The sequence below is a fragment of the Phacochoerus africanus genome, chromosome 5, assembly GCF_016906955.1.
Source record: "Phacochoerus africanus isolate WHEZ1 chromosome 5, ROS_Pafr_v1, whole genome shotgun sequence".
Classification (NCBI taxonomy): domain Eukaryota; kingdom Metazoa; phylum Chordata; class Mammalia; order Artiodactyla; family Suidae; genus Phacochoerus; species Phacochoerus africanus.
The window spans coordinates 89,382,822-89,409,849 of NC_062548.1; the positions used below are offsets into that span (position 1 = coordinate 89,382,822).

The 27,028-nt window shown below is 36.6% G+C and overlaps 1 protein-coding gene across 6 annotated transcripts in view; it reads right to left on the reverse strand.

Moving 5' to 3' along the window:
* Positions 1–265: 265 nt before the first annotated feature.
* Positions 266–27,028, reverse strand: part of CCDC85A (coiled-coil domain containing 85A) — a 207,924-nt gene continuing 181,161 nt past the window's right edge. For 2 of the 6 annotated variants that reach the window (XM_047782040.1, XM_047782041.1), the window contains one exon: positions 266–2,076. In XM_047782040.1, the coding sequence (XP_047637996.1) occupies positions 1,987–2,076 (90 nt within the window). In that variant the 3' untranslated portion in view covers positions 266–1,986. Of the gene's footprint in view, positions 2,077–6,130; positions 6,230–9,825; positions 9,946–13,018; positions 13,154–27,028 lie in introns of all 6 variants that reach the window. The other 4 variants (XM_047782035.1, XM_047782037.1, XM_047782036.1 and 1 more) reach the window with 4 other exon arrangements.

A 27,028-nucleotide genomic window follows, 5' to 3' on the forward strand; every position in this document is an offset into this window, starting at 1 on the left:
TACAGTTTATGTCAGAATGTTTGGCATATGTTCTCTTCTAGGAGTTTTATGGAGTCTTGTCTTATGTTTAAGTCTTTGAACCATTTTGAGCTTACTTTTGGGCATGGTTTGAGGGTGTGTTCTATTTTCATTGATTTACATACAGTGAGAGCATATTTAAGAAAAGGAATCATTTGTGTTACTATCTTTTCTGTCATGCAAGAGAAATATCTAGTAACTATTAGAAATCTACTCAATTTAGGAAAAACATTGTGAAGAAAAAACATTGAGATTAAATAATTTATTACCATTGCTAAGATGAACACATATACTTGATACTCAATTTTATGCAGAACTTTAAAAAAATAGTTTTAATACAGTATCAAAATTTACACAAGTATTTTGTCAAAAGACCAGTGTTCCTTGTATTAGCTTCAGCAGGCTCTACTGCAGCCACAAAAACTTGTTTTAAATGTCTTCAGAGTGTAGGAATACAACAATTTAAGGGTGAAAGCTTTTCAAGAGAAAGTGTAAATATAGCAAGCAATTTTCTTTTATAGAGTAATAATATAATTAAAACATTTTAAAAGAAAAACTTAAATGGTAACCCAATTATGATAATTAGAGAGATAATTCTATAGCAAATTAATTCATAAATATTTTGAAAATAGAGGGCTGCTTTTTCATCACAATAACGTTAAAAAAATAATGAAACTCCTTCACATTCCTTCACCAATAACAACTAATACATGTGTAATGATCCCATTTAAAAACAAGAGCAACAACAGAATACCTGCTATGAATCAAATCTGAGTAATTTAGGGGAAATCTGAAAACTTGGAATTGTTGCATTCCTACTTTTATAATCTTAAACTACAATAAAAACTTAGCATTCTGTCACAGGCCTCTTGCACATTCATACAAGAAACTATCATTGCATTTGGATAAACACAAAATACCTATCATAGCATTTCCAATACACACAGTCTATTATTATATATATATATATAACCAAAAATGAAAACTAAGCAAAGCTAGCACACCTCCTTTCCAAACCTCAAGCAATCTGAACAAGAGCTTTTAGCTTCAATAATGAAGGACATGCGTCAGTTTCATAAAATGTTAGATAGCTGCTGTAGGCAAAGAAAGCTTTTTTCATAAATGCAGTGCAATATTTTAAAGTTTACAGAAAGTTTATTAAATATAACAGCATGTCTAGAAACTAAACTGTAGAAAGTGACATCTCACAGCTGGAAACACTTAGAAAAATTATGTTTGCTTGAAATTGTTAATAGTAACATCAATGAATACACTGAATGAAGATGGAGGTTGATATGTCCCCAAAATGTGTCTTCATGAACAATACATCAAGGTGAAAAGAACAGATATATTTATTTTGATCAACTGAAATAAATGGTACTCTCTGATAAGCACTCTACAAAGTCTTGCTACCTTTCTAGCTGGTAAGGAAAATTTATATGTTATTTTTAGCACCTCAAAAGTCAAAACAAAATCCCAGAAACCTAACCTTATCTTGCATCCAAATTAATAATGCATCAGGAACTAGTGTCTTATTGACTAAAATATAAGAACTAGGTCACCAACTCCCAACGTGGGAAGCTGGAAATCAGCTTTTATCTTGAACCACATGGCAGAACACTCCCACCATTATATGCAATGATTCAATTCTATCAAAACCACTGAGGCTCTACTGGACTCTTCCAATCATGCAGATTTCCCAATTATGATCTTAGATCCGAAGAGTCAAAAATGTTTCAGTTCTAATGAAAATATTGGTACCAAAATGGTGATTTTCCAAACTACCTTGAGACTGACTGTTGTGAACATCTAAGTGAGAGACATAAAATACAGCTTCAGTTATACTAAATGTCTTAGAGGGAAAATATGTGCAATGTACAATCACTCTGTTACTCCAAGATCATGAAAATCACTCTTCTCTTTTATCTCTCTGGCAGTGGTGATGTCATGTTCGAAAGAGAGTGCTTCTCACATTGGTCCTTTGTACTGGTTCCCAGACAAATGTTGCCTAATTCCAGGACACGAACCTGCAGCATCTCCAAGTTTCCTCCATACAACCTTTAAAAAAGAAAAAAAAAAGTAAGCATCTTAATTGTCCTCTTCCACAAAAAGATGTATTTTTTTTTAAGGGAGAATCTATGAAAGGGGCAAAGAAGAATGTGAAGACAAAAGACACGATATTCACATGAATGAACTCAAACACGAAATGTGATGCAAGTTTCTAAATCATAAGAACTGCTCAATAGGTGAGACTACTATGCTTTGTTTAGCCACAGGGGGTCAAAATTAAAAAATGATGTGCCAGCTTACACTAGGTACAAGAAGCGGTCCTCAACTCTGGCTGCACACTCCACACTTGGAGTTGCTCTTAAATAGGTATGGTCGTCTGCATTTTTTTTAAGCTTTCAACATGATTGTGACATGTAGCCAGAATTAAGAACACATGATGATTTTGCTGTTCAGCAAATCATCCTGGTTCCTATATTATACATTTATTATAAGGGTACCAAAATATTTAATCCTTTAAGAACAATGAAGGAGCTTTTGTTCTTAGCTATTTAAGTCCTGAGCTAGTAGATTTCCCTGTGAAGTGGGGGCCTCAGCATACTGGTAGAGAGCTAAGATTTATGATATCTCAGATTACCCCAACAGAAAGCATTCAAATACAGGGAAAAGAATAAATTCAAGTTGCAATTACAATGTGTTAAAAATTGGGCCATTTAAAGGCATGATAGCAAAAGATGAGCATAACAATAATATAAGTAAAACCACTGAATCCAACAAAGACATACCAACATTAATTAGGAAACACACACAGTATTATAACCCTCCTAGAGTGTTTCACAAGGATCATAAGTATTATGATCTGATTAAGCCCCCCCAAATTAACATTGTTCTAACAAGAACCAGCTGACTCATTAATTATTCATAGATTATTTTCTCTTTTAAAAAGAGCAGATAATCCAGGGAAACCAAGTACTATTCATAAGTAACACATAAGAATAATAGGGTTCTATCTACCTTCATTTCAAAGCCAATGGAATTATTAGTCTGTTTCAGCAGACACTACTATGTGGTAGAGACATCCTGTCATATTTGAAGGCAGTTGTAGTTATGGTCCTTGAATATTTATAAAGCAAATGATACTGGAATGGATGGCTCAAGCTGTGTACAGGGGCATTAGTTAAGTACCATTTCTCTATATGCTGACTAAAGTGGTACAAGTATGAAGCAGGAAGCCAAAGGGATGCTATGGACTTTCTCCCCTAGCTGTTAAATGGTATATACAATTACAGTTATTCAGGATGCTTTGATGTTCCATTTAGAAGCAGAGGACAGACTCAAACAGGGGTATAAGGCATTAGATAATTACAACTCAACAGTGCAACCCCTCTTCAAGTATTCCAATATAGAATGCTATGGGCCTTAACCCTGAAATTACTGTGTGGTAAAAGGAAACTCAGAGGAAGCTCTAACATCAGCCAAGGATACTAAGGTGGACACAGAGCAGTGGCTTGTTAACTAAAAAGAGCAGAACAGGTGGGGATCTGAGATGGTGGCTGAGATGGCCAGTCAAATATATCAGCTCTTCTCATGGAATTTACATGAGCCAAACAGACAAACCTAAGATAAAACCATTACCACAAAAAGATTTAATGTTTCTTAGAAGGCAGTCTATTTTTTGTGGTATAGTTTGGGAAGAGAATAAAAGCACTTCATGCTTACGAATCAACATGATGGTGCTGTAACAGTCTTTTCATCGTATAGATGTTATCTCCAGAAAGAACACCAAAGGCTGAGATAAAACTATTATCTTTAGTGAGAAGACTCAGGTAGAATTTAATCTCACACTATGAGAAAGTTTTATATCTGTAACATTATTATAAAAGCACATAGTTCTTCTAATCTTAGACAAGTTATTTCTTAGAAACCAGCTGTGAAACTGTCTTGCAATCTGTATTTTTCTTCTCCAGTATATATGCTATTGTGTTTTTGAAGCTGATATAACTTACAATGGTGACACAAATATGTTAAACCAACACTTTTTTTTTCTCTTGGCTTTTAAATAGTTTCCAAATATAACAGTGCTAATAATCAGATTTGAACTAGCTTACATTCTTTTTTCTTGCATCTTGCAAGACAAAAGTGGGCAGTTAGGAAAGAAAACTTGTGAAGGTAAAAAAGATTTGACCCCTAGCCTGGGAACCTCCATGTGCTGCAGGTGGTGTGGCCCTAAAAAGACAAAAAAAAAAGAGAGAGAGAGAGACAGAGAAAGCTTTTGGTTTTCTGAAGTCAACAACAATACCACTGTATGTGGCCCTTGGAAGAATTTTTGAAGAAAAAAAAAGGGCTAAGATCAATGCAAAACTTAAGATCCTATTCCTTAGTGGGTCTCTTCTATGACTAAGAAATTAGTTTTCTAATGTCTAGAGACCTTTCATCAAAAACTCCCCCAAACCCAAAACAATCCCATTTCTTTATAGAAATTCTGGCAGTAAGCACAATGGAGATGGCCTCCCCTATAAGATACATGCACTTTCTTTCCTCCAGGATGAAAAGCAAAGTGCCCACCCAGATTAATCACACTTGGGGAAATGGAAAGAACTGGTCCTCAGAGAAAATCAGGGTATATGTCTGACTTCACTGCTGATTCGAGAACAATATGAGCAAGTCACTTAATTTCAGAATTGTAGTTTCTTCAAATATGAAGTGTGAGTGTGGGGTTCTCACCCAGGAGTTCCTACCCAAATTGCCCGTGATCTGGGGGCGAACTCAGACTTCCAAATTACGAAGGTACCTCCTATGACTCTGACAACCACTGGAATATGAATGACCTTTTAAGGTCTCTTCTAGTTGTACCATTCCTAATGTCTGAACTTTCTCATTCTTTAGGCAACAGATGGGAAGCAACAGGCCTTCCTGAGCATGTGCTTCAAAATTTTAAATTGAGCTGAGAGAAATATTCAGATGGAAAAACCTTAAGGACAGAAGAAAAGCTACAGGAGGTGAACAGTGATGAATTTAGGAAATTATGACATCTAGAACTGAAAACAGACAAAAAACAGATATTCAGGAAAGAAAAACAGGTATTTGGAAATGATTGCAAAAGAAAAACAGCCACAAGCAAGCAAGCAGGAGCCTCTATGTGCTGGGCAAGAGTGTTAAAATGCCCATGGGACTTACTATTTATCACTTACTGGATTCTAGGAACACCCTAGGAAGGTAGATAAATGGAATAGTGCAAATAGTCTAAAGCTTAAGGATATTTCTAAGCAATTTTGATATCTTAATGGACAAAGAATATAAGGATAAAAGTATAGTATAGAGCCAATTCAAATCAGTGCTTAGTATAATCGGCAGTGAATTTTTGCTTTCAACAAATGTCTTCCTCTGTAATATTCTTAGTTTTTTAAAATAAGCTTCACAAGTTATACTACTGATTAAATGATACAACCAAGCATTAAAATTCAGTCAGATTAATAAAATCCAAAGCCCAGTAATGATACATAGGATATTCATTGTGAAAATAGCATGTCCATTTTTTCTTTTTTTTTCACTGTTTGTCTATGACATCATAGGTAGTTTTCTACCTATGATGGCTGTCTATCTCCTCTTACTATTTTTGAGCTTGCATCAACCACTGAAGGTAAAGATACTGCTTGGCATGACATGAAGCCTACCTATATGCATGAAGAACTATGCCAATATTACCCATTAAGATGGTGATTTTTTTCCCCAAGCATTTTCTTTGTTTGTCACAGGTTTTTAAACACCAATCTTTATAGAAGTTTAAGAAAAATTATGAAATGGAAATTTATTTATCAAAACTAGTAACATTTTAGAAAACTTATTCAGAAACTCTTACAAGTCTTTTGGAAGACAGAATTGGCTGATTATCGCTTACCTGAATATTTTATAGCATGCTTATTATGTTAATAAAACTGCAATAAAATTTACTAAAAAAAAATCAAGGGGGAGGTTGGTTTTATTTTCATATAAAAAAGATAAAGGCATGTGGTCAGCATTTTAAAAAGTAGGTATTCATGAAGCAATAACTAAGCTATGATGAAGCTTTCAACACAGAATACACAATAAAGCACATTAAACTTACATTGCACATTTCTCTGACTATAGCTTTTTCTGTCTCACTAAGGTCATGTTCATACTCTTTACCCTGTTGACGATCTATAGTTTCCTGAACATCCAAGACCTGGATTTGTTGAAAAAGAGAAGCAAATTTCACACGGGAAAAAAAAAACTTGTTAGTTATGAATAAAAATCAAGGAGCTCCACTTTGTAAAACCTTTAGTTTTCTCCATGTCTGCATATCAGAGTGGAATAGTATATGGCAAAATCTTTTAAAATAATTGATTGTTCTGAAACCTATATGGAATCAACTCTGCTTGATTTTCAAATGGCCATTAAGAGCAATCTATTGTATCACTAATAGTCAATTGAAGTCATTACCTAATGCATGGTTTAGTCATTGTCTAAGATAATGACCAAATTAATTAAATACATCTAATTAAGATAAACCTGACTGTGTCAAGCATTTGAAAACAGTCAATAATTCTTGCTCTATTGTAAAGATGAGCAATACAATTAATTACAAGCCAAATAAACAAGTCCGAATGATATGTAGACACATCCTACAGGAAAAAATGACTAAAAAGGATGATAGTAACAGGTGAATCTGGCCAGAACCCAGGAATATGTAACCTAAGAACCTCTGTTTATACGGACACTACTGACCTCACCATTCTTCCCTGGATGTGTTCCCAGTGCCTAGGAAAGAACTATAAAGACAGCTCTGAAAGAAGCAAAGAGAAGCAATGAAATATTTTCACTCAGTAGTGAAAATATTTGAGCAACCCTAAATATTTTTCACGAAAGTGAACAATTTTAGCAGCCTGTAATTCTAATTCTCTAAATTATCACACAGATTGATAAAATTCTTTTCAAAGTTTTCAGTCCATACTTTCTATTGTACAAAAGAGGACAAAACTTTGGTTTTGAGTGCTGTGTTTATTTTTCTTTACATCAGCTCATAAAGTATAGCTGTAGCATTAAAAAAAAAAAAAAGACACTTTTCTTAACAAAAGCTCCTGTGGAATCCACACTGAACTGTAATACTGCTAAACTTGGTTCAATTGTTGTCATGGTCAATTCTGATGGTTATAGCCAAAGGTGTCACCTGAGAATTTGCACCAATGAACAGGTGAACCAAAGGAAGTAACTTAAGCCTCAAGTGGGACCTTAATATCAAGCTCATGGAAACTGAGACTACAGCTATATTTGTAGTAATTCAAACCTATAATAATCTAATTCACAGACTTTATTGTAATAACAGCTAGAAGTTTCAATGAGAAAGATACTACTTCTGTGTAGGATATGACAGTGGTAACTGAAAACCTCCTCTTGGTGCTCAACTCAGAGTCCAAGGAAATCACTGATGATGCTCAGTGAATATTCATAGAAAACTTAACTCCTGGAACAAGCTCATTTGCCTACAAATTCAATTTATAATGCACTTCAGAGATGTCAAATCAGTTAATTTTTACTAAGTGCAGTGATGTTCCAATTAAGTTATCATGAATTTTAAAGCAAGAAAAATGTGGTGTTATTACAAGTGTGCTAATTCCTCACACTGATTTATAACATTTTCCCCACAACTATGACCATAGAGTTTATTAAATCCTTGAGATTAAAATATATATATATATCAGAAGCTGAGAAACAGAGCCATTGTTCTATTCATTTGAAAACAAAAATATTATGCTATAAATCACCTCTAGGTTGATAGCTTTTAAAAACATGTCGAGAGGCTGTATTTCTCTTTTTCACACTGAGATATTCTGAAGCTGTGTTTCCCAGAGGCTATATTTGCACATATTTCTGTTTCAAGACATAGTTAACTTACAAAAGCAAATGCATTCTCTATTCAAGAGCCTCCAGCCACCCAATCAAGATGCTTCAATTGCTCAGCATTACCCATCGCCAAGTGAGGACACTTAATGTGTTCTGATTATAAAATAATATCCTCCTCTTGAGATAAAATTTTATATGAAAATTAAAGAATGAATTCAGAGAAAATTGAAGAGTTCTTCCCTGCCCTCCCCTTCGTTGTAGGCCAGCCTAACACAGCTGCATTGAGAAATTTGGGAAAGACTGCAACGTGACCCACTATGCTGATCGGATTTGAACTGCATTTGCCCTTTAATAAGGTAATGGGCTGAAACAGCTTTCAAGCAGTTTGGAAAGTAGGGCAATGTGATGCCTTTGGAGGACGTGCAGACACTGATACTATGGGATTGAAGCCACTCCTTCATTTTTCCATTTCTGAAATGCTTTTCAGATTGCTTGTGCCTGATTTATGCTAAAGTCACAGTGTGTTTAGCATGCTGTTCATACTAAACAGTATCCAAATGCTCTTGCAGAGAACAAGACATTGATTAGTCAATAAACCAGCACCCACCAGATGTAGGGCAGTGCCCCTCATTTTGCTGTGCCTTCCATGAATTCCTCTCAGTTGCTCACTTAGTGAGGTTTCCCAACTGAGATAGGAAATATCAAGGGCATTTCCAAGGGGCCAAAGAGCCACCAGCATGGTTCTGCTACCTCCCTTCATCAGCAATCGGTATGTGCTTGGGAGCAGCAAACTCATTTCATCTAAGTTATAGAAAAACATAATGAGGGAGCTGAATCTACTGCTAAAATATAATTATCATCTAGTCAAGTAAATATTTTGAAGTTCCCATCTACTTCTTTGCTTTATGCATGCAACGAGAGTATGGCCCCTTCAAGAGAGTGCATCTTTAGGATGCTGATAAATCATCCTGTTTGTTTTTTGGCCATGCCTGGGTTTTTTTGGGGGCATGGCCAAAAAAAAAAAAAACCAAAACAATTTTAGAATAGCCATGAAACCCATGGAGCAGAGCAGGACTGAAGTACTCCACCTTCTTTATGATTCAGAAAGCTCTGATTAAGGCTATATGTTAGGAATTCTAGATAATTTGAAGGACAGTGTTTCATACTTTGGAAATGATAAAACTTCAAGGAATCATCTCAGTTTTCAAGATGATTCTTATTACCTGCAGCTTTTTCTCTTAGGTATATATTTACATTGCTTATTTTACTTATTGGGAAGCTCACTACTGGTAAAGAAAAACAAATGATAAATTTCATCCTTTTTTTAAGCCATTGAAGAATCTGAAGTATAATCCAAAAATAAAATATCTTTGTAAGACCATGTATCTATTTTTTTCTAATACTCTATATAAAGAACTATTAGGCATTAACTAGAGTTTGAAGACCTGATCTCTGTTTAGTGGTGAACAGAGTAGGTTTTTGTTTATTTCAAAGCTTTTAGTAAGTTGTACAGTGTACCTAAATTGCAGAAAGAAAGAAAGATATGGTATCCTTCCTTGTTTTGGCCAACTATTAACTCCCTATATTTGAAGACATCCATGCTACAAACACTGCACAGAAGATACCATAACAATATTTTACACATATGGATATAACATGCACATCAGACTTCAACTTCAATGCAGATAGATATGAATCACATTACTCAAAACAAAATGATAAACCAGAGATTCAACCATAAGTATTTGAACCCATTGTTAGTTTAAAAAAATTAAAATCATACTTCAAAAATTAAGATTTAAAAAAAAAGGTACACCATAAGGGGTCAAAAAATAAAGTATCTATGATTAAAACAAGACCGTGAGGATTACCAGACTATATCGAACAAGCCACAACACAACTGAAGTACTGGATAAATGGTTGTACGCAGTTGGTTACCTTAAGAGAGTGTACCACGGGTTCAGGCTGCTGAGAAGGTGTGGTATGTCCACTGAAGCTAGCTGGAGAGTTGGGTGAACTGTTACTCCCATCAGCCCCTGATGACAACCTAAAAGAACCCTTAGTAGAAAATCAACAACTTTGTTATTAAAACAAAAGTCGTTTATAACTGCAGAGATGTCATTCAATATTCAGTTGCACTGCCAAGCGAGAATTAGCCATTTTGTTAATTATTTTTCTAGCCTGTCCTAAGGTGCTATCAACCTGTTAATTGGAATACACTTGCTGCTTGACCAGCAAAAAAACTTAACCAAGAGCCATAGCTATGCACATCCAGATGTCACTTCTGATTTACCAAAGAGAGCTATGCCCTCTAAGGAATGCCCATTAAGAACATTTCAAGAATGATTTTTGAAACATAAAGATACTCTAGTGGAGGGAATTTGTGAGTTACTCCACAGCTGAGTTAAACATGATCACTCAGCAAAGCCACATCCCATATGTTTCAGAAAATACAGACACATCACATTGTTGCATTGGAGAAATGGTGTCCCTTATAAAACCCTTCTTTGTGGGAAAGACCTGTAGTGGAACTTTTTCCAAAGAGATTTAACCAAATTCAATATTTAAGAATTCTCTTATTTAAAATAATGAAAAACAAAATAGATCACAAATTGCATATTTACAGTTTAGTGACTGCAACTAAATTGCTGAGAAATCAGAACCTGGGTATTATTAATCTCACCCATGAGAGCCATAGTCACCCATATAGGAACTGGGAAAAATAAAAATTGTCACTTTTTCTAAAGGTTCCTTGGGAAACTACTGGATCAGGAAAGAAAAAAGAATAGCAGTGATCTACCTCCTATCAGAAACAGTTTAGAGAGGGTATTCCAAGCCTGCTTCTAGGGCCTCAAAGATAATAATTTCTGTCCATCAATAAATCTATAGTTTTTTTCATAACTTACAGATTAGTAACTGTTCCATTTATCTTGATCCTATGAATATAATCCCCTGAAAAGGAGCCACTGAAGGTGTATCATGTGTGGATTCATAAAAGGAGAAACAACGGTGGACTGGGACATGAATTTTCTAGCACCTACACAAGTGTGCCTATGCCGTGCAATTTAGGGATGGGAGAAAGAAGCTGAGCACAGCAATAGTTTTGAGTTTTATATGAATCTTGTTATTTGTAGAGAAATGGGCTCTCCCACTGATTTTTACAAAGATTATCATTTATGCAATTTGGAACATCTTCTCCCTTCCCTTGTCACTGTCATTCTTCTCTGCCCTTGAAGGCTATCCTTGCCACCTCACAAGCAACTGAGGCCATGTTCTTTTCCTTCCACAGTCAGGTCAGGTCCTGGCCCCACCCTCACTAGCCAACAGGGAGAGGAAACCATAGAATATAAAATTTAGAGGACATCTCCAGTTTCTGTCCTCCTTCACAATTAATGACAAATTAGTAGCAGGCGATGACACAGGATACACAATTATAAGAGCCCTAAACCCCTCTGGGAAAAAAAAAATAAAAGATTCATTTTGCTGTACTTGTAATTCAGATCAAATCAGACATAATAGCACCCAACACAAATAATGGAAGGTAAAGGGAAGTATTCTGAAGTAAAGATGGTTAATAGTGGGTACACCCTCCCCTACCCCAATCCCATCAGTAAATTTGGACATCCTCTTCCTTGGTAGAGATCAAATATTTTCAAAACAAAGTCATCATAAAGAAAGCTCTTCTTCCCTGAAAAGCTCTGGTCCTCTACTATTCTCTTTCCCTGCTGGTACCATCCAAATGAACTCTTTTGAAAAGGATTCTGAGGTCATACAGAGTTCAGGTCAACTTTCTCATTTAGGACCAGCACTGCAGTGCTGTCGTTTCCTCTGACAGGTAATGTAAATTGGTAGGCAACAGTCCCTCCCCCTCTGGGTTACACTCCCTCCCAATTCTTCCTTTCAAAGCCTTTTCCACCCAGACCCTTGCTTTCAAAAGTTCCCTTCCCAGACCTGGAAAAATGATAGGTTATGTCCAGTCTAGCTTGCTTTTCTTTGGGCATGGGGCTTCTCTCTTTCAGGTTATTCTGGTTTAAGAGAACTTCTGAAATCAATGATAAGTAGCCTCCTTAAACCAAATACTTTGGGCAATTTAGCATTGTTTGACTTAAGGAGAGTCTTGTCTATTCAGAAACACACACTCTTAAAGAAGTTTCATCATCATCACCATAAGGGCTATAATGGAAACTACATAGTGGGGAAAAACTTACCATTCAGGGATTAAAGTTCTACTTCAAATTTGCTTTGCAAGTCATGGACTAGTAATCACTGGAAAGGTTAAAGCTCACATTGTATGTGCTTTTTGTGATACCACGAAGATTACTGAATGCCTGGTAAAGGTGAACAGGTGCTAAATAGTTTTCAGATTATAACAGAAACAAGCACCTCTTTTTATCACATATTTTATCTTTTATAAGATAAAAGGTTAGATTTGTATGTGCTTATTAGTAGAATCAGACAAATCTCTGGAGTTTTTTCTGGGCTCAATCAATACCCTCTCTCTCAGGTGACTAATACATTTCCACTGAAGTATTTTTTAAAACATGTTACTAAGTACTAGCATGGCATAATTTTAAATAGTCCTTTGAAGTTTATTTCAATAAGATTGATCCTGTTTATTTAAACTGCCTTGGTTGGCTCAGTAGACAGGGAATTTAAAAAGACAAAAATGTTAATAAAACTGGAAATGTGACTCCCAGCTTCAGGTTGCTGGTTTTCAAGCTACATGTGATCACATAGTACATGTACCACCTCTTGGGTCAGTAGTCAATTTGAAAGAGCAAGGAATACTTTTCTGGGCTAATCATGAGACATTTGATGGTATCTAACCATTCATTTTCATGGTCACTGACCCTTTAAACTCCTTTTCATAAAAGATGCAGGTAACTTCATTTTTCTCTAATATTTGAAATTACTCAACTTTCACCCCTCAGGTAATAAAAAACACTCAGGGCAACTGTTTAACAGGTGAAAGAGTCTGCTCCCAACTTCCCTCCCCTAATCTGGACACACCGTGAATTTCTTTTATGTGTACAGACTTCTTCTTCCCCCCCTCCAGTATAACTTTTCCTCTAGCAAAAGAAGCCATCTGATTACACACGAGTAAAGCAACAGCTGACTCATCTTCACTCACCGGGAGAGTGGGCAGGCATCGTCCTATTCCTCGGCACCCTTGCCACCACTGCAAGACCCGCCGGGCTCTGGGCCCCCAGCCTTTCTCCATATTTGAGCTGTTTCTAGTTGGAGGTTGCCTTCTATTCTGGGTGGCCTTATATTTGGAACAATATAGTACAATCACTCAGAAAAATACTGTTCCCAAGTCTCAAGAAAGCAGATAGAACAAGAAGCTTAATGAAATGAACCACAATGACCACAATGGCAAGCTGTAACATGCACCTAACTAGGGGAAAAATTAAAATAAAAACTCACTGAATGTCCTGTCTTTGAGAACTAATACTGATTTTTTAAAAAAGTTTTGGGCAATGGTATAACTAATTCTCAAGCTATTAATAGAGACAGATGATAATGCAAAAATTCCAGAAAAAAAAATTGAAGCTACTTAGACAACTTAATTTTGTTGGTTTTACTTGTGAGAAATAGGTAATTAACATAATTCTTCCCAATATTTAACTGTAACTTCAGAATTTAGAAATTATTTAAATGCAATTGGGAGCACTCTGACCTTTTGTTAAGAAACACAAGTTGGGCAGATGTTGTCAATAATGCTCAGAAAAACTGACACTGCATCAAATTCTCAGCAAAGTTTCTGCACACTGAAGAATATATAATGAACTAAGATCACCATTGCATTAAAATAACTATTTTACATGGGACATATACATAATTATCAAAAATTCTATTAATCAGTTAATTCTCAAATTTCTGTGCTGATTAGAACTAGAGATATCACGTAATGGACATAAAAAGAAAATTTAAAAAAAATTTCCCCTAAATTTTAGTTTTTTCTGTCACCAAATTGTGTAATTTTACTAAAATGATCAGCAGCAAAATGAACCCATTTGAACATAATTTCCTTTCCCTTCCAACTCTTACTAGGACCTGTATCTAAGAATGCTATGTCCTCAGAAATAAGAAACAATTTTTTAAATACAGAAAATTCACAAATAAGGTCTAAAAACTTCAGTGTTGAAACATTTAAGTTTTAGGATACTGAAAATGAAAATATAATTTTTAAGTTCTCATTAATCTACTATCTTAGAAGTATGTACTCTATTGTGAACAGCATTGGTCTAATTTTTACTTTTCTCTTTTGGAGGCTGAACAAAAAAGAAAATGTACCACAGCCTTCAGTGATGTAAAAAAAAGGGACCAATGATGACCAGCAGTTGGCATTTCATAAAACGTCTTGCTGAATCTATAAAATCAGTACCAGTTACCTATTAAATAAGTCATACATATTCCTCACATATGATAGAGAAAATTATATATTTGCACTTGGACCATAATGATCACTTCATCAAGGCAACAGTGATTTAAACTTTTCTCTTTTAGTAATCATTTCACAAGTCAGTGTCTAATTTATTCCTATCATCAAAGAGTTATATCCAGTAATTTATAATACAGTTGAAGCTTAAAAAATTCACCTCACATTCCAATCTGCATAGTTCTGTTTCTGAGATAGTTATTGAAAACTAATGCAGATTTTTACAAATGAGTTCTATCTTCTTTTTTTTTTTTTTTTTTGTCCTTTTAGGACTGCATCCACAGCATACAGAGGTTCCCAGGCTAGGGGTCTAATCAGAGCTGTAGCTGCTGGCCTACACCAGAGCCACAGCAACACCAGATCTGAGCCGTATCTGCGACCTACACCACAGCTCACAGCAATGCTGGATCCTTAACCCACTGAGCAAGGCCAGGGATCAAACCCGCAACCTCATGTTTCCTAGTTGGATTCATTTCCACTGCGCTACGACAGGAACTCCTACGCATGAGTTCTATCTTCTAAATTTGTTTCTCTCAGATCCAACCAAGTAAAACATAAACATTTCTTTCAATATTCCTAATGTGTAGTGAGATTAAGTTCTATTGCCTCTCTACCATAACAAAGCTTATTATTATAACCATGAAATCTAAGGTAACATCTCTAACCATTTAGAGACCTGCTGAAAATCAGAGCAGTCATTTATTTTCCCACTTTTAGAAAGTACATACAATGTGCAATATCTAAGGCTTTCAGTATCTTTTAAAAAGTTCTTTTTAAACATATTAAATATAGATTTTATAGTATTATTAATCTCATTAGAGAGGGAAATTCATGGGCTAGATTTTATCGAAGAATAAACTACTTGATGATATCATCATTTTAAAGGAAAGGTTACTCTTTTAGAATCAAGATTACTGACTGACTACTCATGCAAGTGACTATCTTGTTTTAATCCATGTCATAGAAAAATGTGTTCTGGACCAGTCATCATTTTTGACCTTCAAATAATATATATCTGAATAATATTTATACACTAATGAAGGCTTAGCTCTTTGCTAGCTCTACAATTGTTAATCATCATGCTATTTTCCGAAGACAGCTTCATGAAATAGAAGGCTTCAGCAACTCAGTGGTTGGAGTTGTTCACAGCAACTTCAGAGCCTGAGATGGGGAAAGCCAGATTCTAGCCATCAATTGGGAGAACAATTCCCAACAACCTTAAGATTTTTTGAAGGATGTTTTTTTTCAGTTTTCCAAAAATCCAAATTCATTTAATAAAAAAGAGCATAAGTGAATGACTCTACTATTCCAATAGAAATCTGTGTAATCAATCACCAGCTACTTTATTAGTTACATAGAGTAATCTGCAAATTATTTTAGGTTATCATGACGATCCACCCTAAATGTTAATAGCAAAGTAATACTCTGCATCAAGATCATGTGGGAGGTAAATTACAGCTCACTTACCATGTGGTAAGCGCTCATTATATAAATCACAAACTCTAATACTATAAGCAAATACCCTAGATCAGGAAACAAAAGCACACCTCAACATAACATAGGCCATATATGATAAGCCCACAGCTAACATCATACTCAATGGTGAAAAGCTAAACGCATTTCCTCTAAGCTGAGAAATAGGACAGGGATGTCCTCTCTTGCCAATTTTATTCAACATGGTGTTGGATGTCCTAGTCATAGCAATCAGATAATAAAGAGAAAAGGAATACAAATTGGAAAGGAAGAAGTAAAAGTGTCACTGTTTGCAGATGACATGATACCATATAGAGAAAATCCTAAACATACCACCAAAAAACTATTAAAGATCATCAGTGAATTCAGTAAAGTTGCAGGATATAAGATGAATACACAGAAATCTGTTGCCTTCCTATACACTAATAATGAACTACTGGAAAGAGAAAGCAAGAAAACAATCCCATTTAAAACTGTATCAGAGGAGTTCCCATTGTGGCGCAGTGGTTAACGAATCCAACTAGGAACCATGAGATTGCAGGTTCGGTCCCTGCCCTTGCTTAGTGGGCTAACGATCCAGTGTTGCCGTGAGCCGTGGTGTAGGTGGCAGACGCGGGCTCGGATCCCGTGTTGCTGTGGTTGTGGCGTAGGCCGGCGGCTACAGCTCCGAATGGACCCCTAGCCTGGGAACCTCCATGTGCCACGGGAGAGGCCCAAGAAATAGCAAAAAGACAATAAATAAATAAATAAATAAATAATAAAAAATAAAAAAAAAATAAAACTGTATCAGAAAGAATAAAATACCTAGGTGTAAACTTAACCAAGGAGGTGAAAGACCTATACTCTGAAAACTATAAAACTCTGATGAAGGAAACTTTGTAAATAAATGGAAAGATATTCCATGTTCATGGGTTGGAAAAAATAATATTTTTAAAATGTCTATGCTACCCAAAGCAATTTATAGTCTTAATGAAATCTCTATTAAAATACCCACAGAAGCAGAACAGTGACCTTATAAATTATATGGAATCACAAAAGACCCTGAATAGTCAAAGCCCAATTTTGACAAAAAGAATAAAGCTGGAGATATCACACTCCCTGATTTTAGACTATACCACAAAGCTACTGTGTTCAAAACAATATAGTACTGATACAAAACAGACATATTGATCAATGGAACAGAATAGAAAACCTAAAAATAAATTCATGCACTTACTGGTCAATTAATATACGACAAAGGAGTTAACAATATACAATGGGAGAAGAGGAGAATCTTCAGTAAGTGGTGCTGTGAAAATGGAACAGCAACATGTGAAACAATGAAGTTAGAACAGCCCCTCAAACCATATACAAAAATAAACTCAAAATGGATTAAAATCCTAAATGTGAGATTGGAAACCATAAAAATCAAAAACAGGCAGAACACTCTGACATAGATCACAACAATTTTCTTTAATCTGTCTCCTAAGGCAAAGAAAACAAAAGCAGACATAAACAGATGGGACCTAATTAAACTTAAAAAATTTGCACAACTAAGGAAACCACTGACAAAATGAAAAGACACTTTAATGGGGAAAAATATTTGCAAATGATATGACTGATAAGGGGTTAATATTCAAAATATATAAACAGCTCATAAAATTCAATTAAAAAACGATTAAAAAAATGGACAGAAGACTGAATAGACATTTTTCCAAGGAAGACAAACAGATCACCAACAGGCACATGAAAAGATGTTCAACATCACTAATCATCAGAGAAATGCAAATCAAAACCACAATGAAGTCATCCTCCTCACATCTGTCAGAACAGATATCATCAAAGAGACCTCAAATAATAATTGTTGGCAAGGATGTGGAGAAAAGGGAATTTACATTCCCACTGTTGGTAGGAATGTAAATTGATGCAACCAATATGTATAACAGTATGGGGTTTCTTCAAAAAACTAAAAACAGAACTACCATATGATCCAGCAATTCTACTCCTGAGTATATGGCTAAACAAAAACACTAATTTGAAAATATAAAGGCACCCCAATGTTCACAGCAACATTATTTACAACAGCAAAAATATGGAAGCAACCTAAGTGCTGACTGATAGATGAACAGATAAAGATACATACACACGCACACAAACACAATGGAATACTATTCAGCCATAAAAAGAATAAAATTTTGCCATTTACAACAACATAGATGGACATGGAGGGTATTATGCTTAGTGAAATAAGCTAAAGAAAAATACTGTATGCTCTTATTTATGTGTAAAATCTAAAATACAAAACAAAGGAATGAATAAAACAAAATAGAAACAGACTTATAGATCTAAAGAACGAACTAGTGGTTAACAGTGGAGAGAAGGAAGGGGACAGAGGCAAGACAGGGGTAGGGAGTTAGGAGGTACAAGGTACTAGGTTAAAAAATAAATAAGCTATAAGAATATATTGTACAGCATAGGGAATATAATAATTTATAACTTTAAATGGAGTGTAATTTTTAAAAAAATTTGAGTCACTAAGTTGTACACCTGACACTAATATTGTTAATCAATTATACTTTGATTTTAAAAATTAAAAACAAAAAATTATATATTAGAATAATTATATAATTTAAAAATAAAATGAAATAAATCATGAATTCTAATACTATAAGCAAACACTCTAGATCAGGAAACAAAAGCATCCCTTCTAATCACTGAAGAAGATAATACATATTGGTACTAATATCCCTGTTTTATGGCATGGTATCTGGAAGTCTTCGATGAAAACTGAGATTTGGGATATTTTCTAGTATTGTCCTTAAGATAACTGACTTCTCCATTAAAATTAAGGGGAAAAAATGAAGCAATTCAAATCTTTAAAAGATTATCTAAAGTAAAATAAAATATTTATATTAAATTAAATCTCCAAGTAAAATTATTACAATTCATAATAAGAGTTTTAAAAGAACTAGCCAGATGAGCTATTATGATTCAATTATCTTCTCATTATTTTTATGGTTATATTTTATTACTGTTTTAAAAATTATTTTAGTTGACACTCTAGAAGTTTCCATTCTTTTGCCTTAGAAGTATATTTAAAAAATATTTAACAAGAATAAAAGAATATTGTTTTTTTTTAATTATTTATTTTTTCAATAATGATTTTTATTTTTTCCATTATAGCTGATTTACACTGTTCTGTCAATTTTCTACTGTACAGCAAGGTGACCCAGTCATACATACATGTACATTATGTAAAATGTACTTTATCATGTAAAATACAGTTTTCCCACTTAGATATAAATCAGATGTAATGCATTTGTAAAAAACATTAGAGCTCAGCCCTCTTATCTATTATAGGAAGCCAACTTTGAAATCCTGAAGATTGATCGACTAAAGTGGTTTCCTGTTAGTTAAAGATGTTTAATTTTTTATGAGTCCTGAAGCTAGGTCAAACTATCAAATAGCCTATCATAGCTCATGAGAATGCATACCTTGTTTAGGAGGGAAGATGAATTCTCTTCCATTATTATATGGCAAGATAAGATGCTTTACTTAATCTCATCAGGAAAATAATGTTTTGTTCAGTTTGATCAGTCTTCATTCTGACATACTGCAGCAGCACACAAATAAAAGCTCAGAAAAGATTTTAAAGGTCACCTTGACAAACCTCTTCCAAAAGATTCCTGTGAATGAGCTTAGAAATGCTAAGAGATCTTCTCTGCTTTGCTGTTTTAGATAACAGTTGACTGTTTCAGATAACAGTTGACCGTACTCACAGAAAAGTACATTTTTAATTTAAATTAACTAAAGAATGTATTCAACACTGATTTTTAAAATATTAATTTCCTGGATTTACAGATATTCATTCATTTATTCACTTAACAAATATTCCTGAAGCATCTACCAGAGATAATATACTAATACTGTGCCAGATAGGTATCTATTCCAACAAATTTTGTTGAAAGGGAAACAATGTTCAAATCATTGACTGTAGGGTCATGATGCCTAGGTTTAGATTCTTGATTTGATCTTGATCAGCAGCCATGACCTCTCTGTGCCAAAGGTTTCCTCACCTGTAAAATGTGGATACTACCAGCACAGTGGTATCTCAGTATATGGCTTTGGTTACTTGAAAAGAGTTTTTAGAGCAGTGCCTGGCCCACATTAAGTGCTTTCTATTTGCTGTCATTATCATGAATAATGATATAATAATTTTTGCTTTGCTTGTCAACACACGTTATAACAACACATTTGTCAATCTTTTTCACACGTTTGTTATTTAGAGCAGTTCTCAACCTGAGGGGATTTGGCCCTCCAGTGGGGGACATTTGGCAAACATGCGTGCAGACATTTTTAGCTGTCAAAACTGGGTGGTTTCTCTGGGCATCTGGTTGGCAGAGGTCAAGGATGCTGTTGAATGTCTGACAATGCACAGGACTGCCCTTCCCCCAACAAAGAATCATCCAGCCCCAAATGTCAACAGAGCTCAAGTTGAGAAGTCCTGATTTAGTGAAATAAGTATGTTGGGAAACTACAAAGCAAGACTTCAGGTGACAGTTCCTGCAGCAGATTTTGCAAATGAAGACGAGTCCCCTGCATGATTTGGAGCATGTGATGATTTTAAAGGAAACTCTGAGCTTCAGCCCTCAAGGGGTCTAAGGGTAAAGACATGGCTTATTTCCACCCCCAAACAGAAAATTACCCTTTCTAACAAAAGGAACAGAATTCCTCTGGCTGTAACAACACTGGCAGAAACATTGTTCAGGATGGACAGGCACAGGGCAGTACTCCAAAGAACAAAGCGGTCTCAGAGTGTAGAGAGACGGCACGCTACAGCGCCAAGCTAGCCAAGACACCAATCCCACAGGGAATGAAATAAGCAGACAGTGATTCGTGGACATGATGGAAGAAAATGAAACTTCCTCAGCCATCCAACAGGTAAAGATGCTGCTCTTAACTTTAAGCAGTCACCAGGAAAGAATAAAATTGCCAGCAAATAGAAATGAGGGCCCTGACACATGAAACAACATTCTAGTGGAGAGAAGAGCATTCTGCAGCATGTAGAGAACGCTGGACCACAACAGGGACAGTCTCTCCTTCACAGGTAGCTAAAGGTTGTGCTCTATTTACATGTTTGTCTCCTTGGGAGGGAAAAGACTCTCTGAGGGCGTTGTCTAAATCATAACAGCTCTCAATTACTAAGCCCTACTATGTGTTAGGACTCTTCTAGGTTGTGTCGATTAAGAAATTATTAAGACTAGCTCATATGAGCTCCTAACTATGTTAATATTTATTAAGACACCAACTATTGGCCTGGTGCTACAGTCAATAATTTACACTCTGAGGTGATTTTTCCTTTTTGGTCTGGGGCCCTGAAGTTATCCTTCTGTTCTATGTACTCATCACTTAGTTCCTGAGCTGCAAAAGATCCTCCAGGTCCTGGGAAGGATCAGGGGTCAGGGAGGGGGGCGATCAGAAGAGACACATGTTAATATTAATAACTGATAAAGCAGGACTGGTGCACACCAGCTGAGCATCAGCTCTGGGCCCATTTGAAACTCTCTACTCCAGGCCCAGATCTATGGCTGCAACAATTACATAAAGCCTGCATCTACAAAACCCAAGGATTTTGAGACTTGAGCTTTCATGAAGTTGCCTAAAGAATTGGTGGAGAATTGCTAACAACTCACCTTGGGATACTACAGGAGTCATGGTATAAATGAAATACAATAAGGTTCCAGCTAAATATCATTATCAAGAGGATAGTCTATTTCCTATTCTAACTTTCTTCTTTTTGGGTCTGGGGTTCCAGTGATAGTTTTCTGGATCCAGTGTTTTTCTTGTCCCACACTAGTATCATCCAGAATGTCACCCTCTTGATTCTACTTCCTTATTCATTCCTATTCTTTCTCTTGTTTGGAATGGATATTTTATTTTATTTTATTTTTTGTCTTTTCTAGGGCCACACCCACAGCATATGGAGGTTCCCAGGCTAGGAGTCTAATCGGAGCTGTAGCCACCCCGGCCTATGCCAGAGACACAGCAATGTGGGATCCGAGCTGCGTCTGCAAACCTACAACACAGCTCACAGCAACGCCAGATCCTTAACCAACTAAGTGAGGCCAGGGATCAAACCTGCAACCTCATGGTTGGTTCGTTAACCACTGAGCCACAACGGGAACTCCTGGAATGGGTATTTTAAAAGCTTGCTTCAATCCTGGGTCTGCTGATGAACAAATCATGATCACATGTACTCGACTTTCATGGTTTGAGAGATGGGTGTCATTACATTGACCACTCACTGTACAGTGAGCTTATAAGACTCTTGTTCATAGCCCATATTTATAGTAATATTTCATGTATCTCTTTGAGGTAGATCAAGGAGCTCCTTGAGATCATATAGATCCTCGAAGTCTGCACTTGACTTTTATCATCTCTGTGATCACAATAACTAGCAGCCTATCTATACATAGTAGTTGCTCAATAAATATTATATTAATGGATAATCAAAATCTATGTGTGAGACTGTGGCTTTTCTTCTATCATCTCAGAAAAAGTTGTGTAAATGCTTCACTTGTGTGCCTATGTACTTGGTAATTAATAGGTAGTCAACTATTTGTTGAGTAACTAAAGCATATCTTTAGTGTGCTAAAATGGCCTGACAAAAGTGAAACTGACATTTCTGTGATGGTCTGTATTTCAGCAAGTCTACCAAAATTTATTTATATATTTATTTTTTGGTCTTTTCTAGGACTGCAGCCATGGCATATGGAGGTTCCCAGGCTAGGGGTCTAATCAGAGCTGTAGCCATCGGCCTATGCCAGAGCCACAGCAATGTGGGATCTGAGCCGCATCTGCAACCTATACCACAGCTCACAGAAATGCTGGATCCTTAACCACTGAGCGAGGCCAGGGATCAAACCCTCAAACTCATGGTTCCTAGTCAGATTCGTTAACCACTGCGCCATGACGGGAACTCCAAGTCTACCAAAATTTAAACTCAAATTCCCACTATATTTTTTTCTCTTATTAGCCAGTTATTATTTGAGCAAATTAAATTTATCCTGAAAATCTTGAATTCCATGTATTTCTAAAGCTACCATGAAGTTCAAATATGTTAACATAGCAACTGTTAAGGTTATCAGTACAGGTTCCCTGGTAGACTAGGGGTTAAGGACTTGGTGGTATCACTGCAATGGCTCAGGTTACTGCTGTGGGTCAGGTTTGATCCCTGCCTCAGGAACTTCTGCATGCCAGAGGCACAGCCAGGAAAAAAAAAAAATCGCTAGGAATGATTAGCAGACCAAAACTAGAAATAAGACCTTTTTACTGAGGCATCCAAAGTATGTGCTGTTTCCATCAAAATCATTAGGTAATGCCACACATCAAGTGGTGAAAATAAAAAATTATCATCAAAAGAAATATTATTCTCAATTTCATTAAGTATAGGCCGATCTATAAGTATCCAGGTGTTCCTAGCTAAGGAAGCCAGAGGTAATAATTATTCACTTCTCATTTATGATGCCGAAGAACAGCTAAGATTGAGGTCTGTGAAGTCACAGTTGTGGTGATGAGAAGCTTCAATTCAAAGAACCTGAAATTTTAAACAGTTGTCATGGTCAGGGGAACAGAAGTATTTCAGAACGATGGGAGCCTGTTATGAGAGGGACAGAGTAGCAAGAATGGAGGTGGACATGAAAGGCAGGAGGCCAGATCATGGAGAACTTTCTGTACCATATGAAGGATCTGAAATTTATTCTCTGTTGAGGTATGAGCTGTGTGACAAGATCTGGTTTGGTTCCATAGCTTGTTCTGATAAAAAAGTGGAGAATGATCTGAGTGGGACAAGACAAGCTGGGATAAAGTCCCATTAGAAGATTAACAAGGAAGTTCAAGTGAAAAATGATTACCCATCACCCATACAAGACAATAGCAGAAAGAATAAAAAAATATTAATGGATTAAAGGGAAGACCCTTACAAGCCTTAATATTTATTTGAATGTAGGCCAGGGAGACTGAAAGAGGACTCCAGGATGGTTCCCAGCTTTCTGGCTGGGTACCAGCTAAGTGGTCATGCCATTAACGGGGATAGGAAATGCCAGGGGAAGTAATATGTCTAACTCTCTCATCAGATTTAAAAATCAAGATCAAAGAGATAATTAACAATATAAAGTACAAAAGCATCTTTTTCACAAATACCCCCCCAAAAATGCTTTTCTTCTGATATGTAAAATAGGAGTTCGCAACATATTTAAATTGTAAATGATTTTAACATCATGCCATGATGAAATATGTGCTTAGAAGGAAAAGAAAATAATTGTGAAATATCTATGACTCCAGGTGAAACTTGGAGATATTTAAATACAGTTTCCAGAAAAAAAATTAAATGAAAGTAATTACAGAGGTTAGCAGGATGTCTTTTATAAGAACTTAGTGAGGGAAAACCCCAGGAAGAAAAGAATTAATATCTTGAAAGAGCCAAAACAGCAAACACCCTGTATCTCTGTAGCCAGAGCAACAACAGACAAAGAATAACAACGCAGCCTGGTTTAAAAATAAAAAAAGTTGTTAAACAATAGGTAGGAAATGTGGACAATCTGATTTACGTAGATTCTGCTTCTAGGTAAATAGTTTACGTGCTTAATTCTTGTCTTTTATTAACTATACACCTGCCAGTGAGAAGCACTGAAATTTGTAGCAAAAAGAAAAATGATATATCTAAATAGCTTTCCAATCAGGTTGACATTAAATAGTAAACATTTATAGCACCATTGCTGAGAGAAACATATCTGTACTTTTTAGGTCTCGGGATTATACAGAAGGGAGATGAGGGGGGCAGAAGTGGGACTGAGAGTCAGGGCATGGACCCAAAATGCCACTGTAGATGCAAAAGCAAAAAAGTAATGCTAATTAACACTGCATTTGGCTCACCCAGCAGAGCCCATAAATGATGGTGTTAAATGCCTCAGCACTTCTTTAGAGCCCAGTGGAAGACATAGCTAGAGCCCCAGGGACTAAACAGATTATTTGAGACAAATACTTGCTGAGGTGACTGAAAAATGTTATACTGTGGGGTGGTGTTCACTGTCCTGGCTTTGGGAAAAGGAAGGGTCTCCAGTTTCTTCGAGGAGTCTTCCAGCCCATAGAGTTCCCACACAAAATACGAAGGTCAGGATAGGAGAGAGGTCAACAGGGAGGCAGAAAGAATCAGCTTCTTCCAAGGGTGGCTGCTGCCCTGGGTCAGGGCACACACTGGAGCATAGCCTCTTGTTAGGCTGCAGCTCACCGGTGCCACTGGGGGAAGGCTCCAGCTCAGAGCCTTCACAATAGTCTGAGTGTTAAAGGTTTAAAAAAAAAGTGGCCCATGTGAATCTAGGCCGGGCAGCCTCTGCATGTGTCGTAGTAATAAAATTACCAGCAGAGACAAAAAAACTCTCCCATTACTGTAACACCATTAGGGCACAAAAGGAAACATCATGAAGACACGAGCTCAATTTTCACAAATGGCTCTTCCTAGGAAGGAAGAAAATAAGCAATTTAAAAATATGTTTATTTGTGTGCCACTTTCTCACATAAATAATTTAGGATGCATTGTACGCCTCTCTTCTTCCTTACTTTAAATCTTGTAGTGTTCCAAGGACACAGTCCAAAAACCACTTCTCTTTTTTTTTTCTCAACACTCATTCACACACATTTCTAATTCAGTCCCACAGCCATGTATTCTTTCGAATTTTTATATCCAGCCTTGCCCTTTCCCCTGAGGTCCATGTAACACTGCATGTGCCATCTCCTCTTCCAAGTTCAACATCTCAACTTTACCATGCCCCAAAAAGAACTTGACTCCCTGCCCCCTTAACCTGTTCCTCCCAGTCTTCCCCATCTCAGGAAAAAGCACCACCAAACACACAGTTGCTTAGATCAAAATCCAAGCATCCTCCTTAATCCTTGATCAGGGCCTCCACACTGTACCCACTCTGGGCTGCCATTCACTGCAGGCCATGCAAAGAGTTCCTCCTGGGGTTGTCAGTGCCCAACCTGTGAAGCCATCGATGGTCTCTTTCATTATATTACACATCCAATCTGTCATAAAGCTCTCCCAGCTCTATTTCAATATAGAGTATTGTGAATGTCATGTCTCCTCCCTATTTCCAGCCTGAGTTCAAGCTACTATCAGCCCTCTTAGCCTACCCCTGAGTGTCTACACCTTAAGGAGTGTCCCCTCTCCCTGCCTCTACACACTTTGGTCTGGTCTCGACCCAACATCCATAGAGACCTTTGAAAGATACAAACAGGTATCACACCCATACCCAGTTCTTCCGATGGCTTTCCATCATCTCAGACCCCAAATCCACATACTTGACCTTAGTCAGCAAAGCCCACAGGGCTGTTCCCTACCCTTCTCTGACTTCATGTCTTGTTACTTTCCATCTCACTCATTCTGTACCAGACACCCTAGCTTCCAGGTCCTGCATCCTCAAACACACCTATCTTATTCCTCCCAAAAGCTTTTGTCCTCCCTGTTCTCACTCATTGCAATACTCTTTTTCAGCCATAATCCTTTCCTTCCGTGGGTCTCTTCAGATGTCACTTCCTCAGAGAGGCTTTTCTAACTCCATGTAAAATATCCCTCCACTCTAGTCACTGTCCAATTCTGTACCTTGCTTTTGTTTACTTTACAGTGATTCTCACTTCCAGATAATAACATGTTCAGGGTTTTAAAATCATAATCTACTTACTAAAATGTAAGCCACATGAATTTCTTTCAGGGTTGTAAACCCATTGTCTAAAACAGTATCTGTATATAGGGGATGCTCAAAAGATACTTGAGGGAGTTCCCATTGTGGTGCAGCGGAAACGACTATGACTGGGAACTATGAGGTTGCAGGTTCAATCCCTGGCCTCGCTCAGTGGGTTAAGGATCTGGCGTTGCCATGAGCTGTGGTGTAGGTCAGAGACGCGGCTCGGATCTGGCATTGCTGTGACTGTGGTGTAGGCCAGCAGCTATAGCTCCAATTCAACCCCTAGCCTGGGTACCTCCATATGTTGTGGATGCAGCCCTAAAAAAAAAAAAAGATACATGAGGGGTAAAATATTGAGTGAATGGCCAATACAAATCATCAGCCTTCCATGACCTACAGAAATCCCATTCCCTACTTGTTAGGGGTTGTTTTCATCATACTAAGAAGAGCAGAAAAAGCCCATTAATCACTCATCATTGAGTGCATATCCCTGTATCAATTTAAT